The 4,260-nt window shown below is 42.4% G+C and overlaps 1 protein-coding gene across 1 annotated transcript; it reads left to right on the top strand.

Annotated features, from left to right (window-relative positions):
* Positions 1-509: 509 nt before the first annotated feature.
* On the top strand, positions 510-4,035 carry RTL4 (retrotransposon Gag like 4; the record flags this gene model as incomplete). The annotated part of the gene is made up of 1 exon (XM_060292004.1): positions 510-4,035. A coding segment is annotated over one exon (681 nt), but the record flags the coding sequence as incomplete, so codon positions are not given.
* Between the last annotated feature and the right edge of the window lie 225 nt (positions 4,036-4,260).

The raw sequence follows: 4,260 nt of genomic DNA, 5'->3' as shown, positions 1-4,260 counted from the left end.
ATGAACACATTTGTAGTCCTGGAGGAAGTGCTGTTTTGGACAGCAGTTCTGATGAACAGGCCAGCTCTGATATTAACTAGTTGTATGACCTTGGGCAAACATTTTTACTTCTCTAGGTCTCTGTTTTCTCATCTGTGAAATCACAAATTTGGCCTGGATGATTTCTACGATCACTTTGGATTGTAAAATTCTTTGATTCTCTGATAAAGAAAGATACTTTAGAATCAAAGGCTTAGTCTGAGGGCAAATTGCCTCCATATTACCAAGAAGGGGAGTGGGGAGAGAAATCTACTGTAACTTTTGTATTTATCTTCTTAATTCCAAATCTTCTATGTGTCCTAAGGTAATTTATTTCTTCTGAATGTGCAGAACATTGGCATTCTCCATGAAGAAGAGGCAACACTGAGTAGTGGACAACAGTTTTTGGCATTTCTCAGCTCTCAGCATACCCTTGTGACTTCTTCATAGTTAACAGATTTGGCTACTTGCTCATGACACCGTCTGTCTGATCACAGAGCAAAACCACTGTCTGCTCATTGGTATCCAATATTGGTACTCAATTCTGCTTAGTCTCACTTGATTCCAGAAGATACAGTAGAGAATTACACAGAATCACCACCTACCAGAGTGCTCTGTTGAAGCAATATGAGAACTTTGTTCTTGAGTTACAGCAGTCATTTGGTGAGCCCACAAAACAGGAAATGAACCCCTTGATGAATGCTAAGGTTGACAAAAGGGACAACTTCTCTCAGCAGGATGCCACTACTTTCCAGCTCCTTGCTCAAAATCTGAGATATAATGAAACCAATCAGAGTGATCACTTCCAAGAGGAACTAGCTGACTCCATTCAGGCTGAAGTAAATGGCACAGATCTGATGGACAATCTCCCAGACCTTATCACTCAGTGTATTCAGTTGGATAAGCAACGTAGTGACAGGCCAGAGCTCCTGCAGCCAGAGGCCCAGATCCCAGTGTTGGCTTCCCTGATCTCCAACCCCACAGGTCCACCACCCAAGGAAGACCCTATACAGCTTCGAGGAAGCCAGCTGCCTCTTACTCCAGCCAAACGAGCCCGCCAGCAAGAAACTCAGTCATGCCTCTACTGCAGCCAGGCTGGTCACTTCACAAGAGATTGCCTTGCCAAACGTTCTCGAGCCCCAGCAAGGATAAATAACCCAGCTCACCAGTAAGAGGAGCCCAGGCAGGTCACATTGTAAACTTATACCCCTCTCACCTCCAGCCTCATTGATTTATATCCTGCATTAACATTTAAAATACAGATGGGGAACTGGGATACCACTTTACAGTCATGAACTCCTAGGCTTCTGAGAATTTAAACAACCAGATCTTGTTCATTTGGTGACCCATCACCAAACTTGATAAAGCAATGATGAAAACAATTCCCAGGCACTTTATACAGTTGGGACTAATTTCCCAAGTGTACTGAAAGCCTGCAGGAAAAACTCTGCCCAGTCTGACCAGTGGAAACCACCCTGGAAATACATTGGGAACTCCATCCCCACCGATAGGTGATAGATACCTGGGTTGAGTTTGTTGGCCCAAGGCCTTCACCCTTACTCTCATTGGTCTGTATCCTAGTCCCCTGTTGGTTTAGGACTCTTGGCTGAAGTCCCAGTTGCATTTCCATATCCTACCAACATTTTCCTACTAGAGGCTGAATCCTGCTCCACCTACTGACTAGAGTCCAGCTTAACACAAACCAACCTTCATGGAAACACAGCTATGCCACCTTTTCATACAGCTATATATTTTGCTACTATTTAAAGACTGCTGCTTGCTCAAAAGTAATCTCTTGGCTATTGACAAACTAGATGGTATGGCCCTTTGAGCAGTCTGCTTGGAACTTTGGGTCCACTTCTTTGAGAGTTAGCCCTTCAGGCAGGTATATGTTTTTAGCCAAGCCCTAGCTTTTCTCCAACAACCTACTTCAGGTTCCAGCATGCCTTATGGCCAAGTCAAAATGCTCTAGGATAATGACCTCTAACAAGTATTTAGTGTGTCCCATCATAATTACTGTGTCTGAAGCATGTCCCTGCTGCCTTAGACAGGGAACCTGGCTAACTAAATCTCCACTGAAGACTGAGGATCAGGCCCTTCAGTAGTTTCTGACTCTAGAGGCCTCAGTGTGGTCACCATCTAGGATCACTGCTCATTGATGCTAAGCTCTACCCTTATGGACCACCTCTGGGGACCTTCATCTAGTTGAGGCTCTTGAAGAGCAATTAATGGCAGACAATTTTCTGAACCATCTCACATTTCAAATCCTGAGGCATATACATCAACACCATCTGTACATAAAACTCACGAAATGGGGGTATGATTGCTTGTGTTGTACTTTTGGCATACATTAACTCTGTGTATGGATTCCTAATGCTTCTGAGCAAAAGTAGTGCTATGCTGAAAAGGTAAAAATCCCTAAAATGTTAAGGATATGCAGTGATAATTGGTGTTTTCCGGTAATTACCTGCTCTTTGTTCCCTGCTTCTTAGGGCTGATGTATGTCCCCATAATGGATTTCCTGAAGTAAAATCAGTAATTCCATATTTCCTAGCAGCCATCAAGGCCTTTCAGAACACGAAGCGCCACTGTAGTTTGGCCTGGAGAATTATGCTTTGACAATACCTAAACTCAGCTAGGACCTTATTACTCTTATCCTATAGCACTAACAAACAGATATCTTTTCACCCATCAGTGCCTCACTAACCACTGTGCTAATTCTTATTTGTATTCGCGAGGAGTCTCCTTTATTAACAGCTTGCTATACATCCACCTTACTCCATATGCTCTGACAACTAGGAGACCTGAATGCACATATTTCAATTGTGGTAAGAAATTCCCACTAGTGTACTGGGATTGCATGAGATCCTCTAACGGATCTCTATTTGAACTTTAAGTGACTCTGGTATTACCTGCAGGTATCCTGATCTAGTACCACCAATTCTATAATAAAGGACTAACCCAATGGCCTCCGGTCACTTTCCTTACGAACACCAATATCGTCCTGGAATGTTGACAGGAGCATTCAGTTGGCTTAATCACCAATCTTTCTTTATCTTAGGGCCACAATTTATCATTGCGTACTCCTTATGCATATGTACTTTTTACATATAAAGATATGTCACTTTATTTTCTGCAGAGGACTTTCCCTCTGCAGCAACATTACCTTCTTCCCCAAGAAATCTTCAGATTCCATAGCCTCTCAGAACAGATCATTAATCCTGGGCTATGTAGTTCAGTTCACCTCCTACTTCTAGAAGCTCCTTGTTGAGAAATTCCAAATCAAGGGCCTCTTGTGCTCTATGTGATACAATCCAACAGCCAGGCTGACCATATGAATAGGATGCTGGGATAATGCTTTACTGCCTACTAGCTAGCAACCATTTTGTTTACCACTTTAAAATATTGTTATAGTGATACCATCCACTTCAATTGGAATGAATTAATTACTAAGCATAAAGAGAGTTACATGGATGAGTCCTCAGAACTTACACCTAAGTGAATTTCTCTGAGAGTGAAACTAATTAAAATCTACAGAGAACAAATGAGATGTACCCTACTCAAAGATGTAGTCTGCAGTTGCAAAGGCTTGGGGAACCCCCAGGTATAACCAAGGTTGTAGTTTTAGGGAGGCAGATCTGCTACATGATTGATGCCACCAAGCAAGAGGGAATTTAATCATTTTACAAGTCTGAAGAACGAATTGTTAACAAAAGAATGATTTGCATGGAATCTAGAAAAGGGGGCAATTAAAGAGCCGTAAGGCATCAGTAATCTCCCTAGAGTCAGAGAGGGGATTTTGATCAGCAGACCCTGCCAGGGTCTACCTGCAATGGGATAGAGGCACCAGGCCATCCCAATTTGTGTCATTAGCCATTAAGATTGTCACCTAACTCCCCTTGCTCTGACTCCATGCTCTAAGAAATAATCTGATTTTAATTACTCTCCCATATAAACTTTGTTATGGGAAGAAAATTTGCTAACCAGCTGACATGAAGTGTTCTAGCCTACTTGGCAGTTAATTCTCATTATAAGTGAATAAATTGGTGTTTGGCTTATACATCAATTTTGTGGTTTTAATAGCATCCGTTCTCCAGACCCTAATCACCTCTGAGCACACTGGAAACAAAATAAGATTCTCACCATGCAAAGTCAGCATCACAGTGTGAACCATAGTGAATCCACTGAAGACTGTCCTCCCTGGGAGCCTTGCCTCAACAGTCAGTCAGTATCCCTCTTTAT

This window comes from Globicephala melas, chromosome X, assembly GCF_963455315.2.
Source record: "Globicephala melas chromosome X, mGloMel1.2, whole genome shotgun sequence".
NCBI lineage: Eukaryota > Metazoa > Chordata > Mammalia > Artiodactyla > Delphinidae > Globicephala > Globicephala melas.
This window is presented reverse-complemented; position numbering and strand designations above follow the sequence as displayed.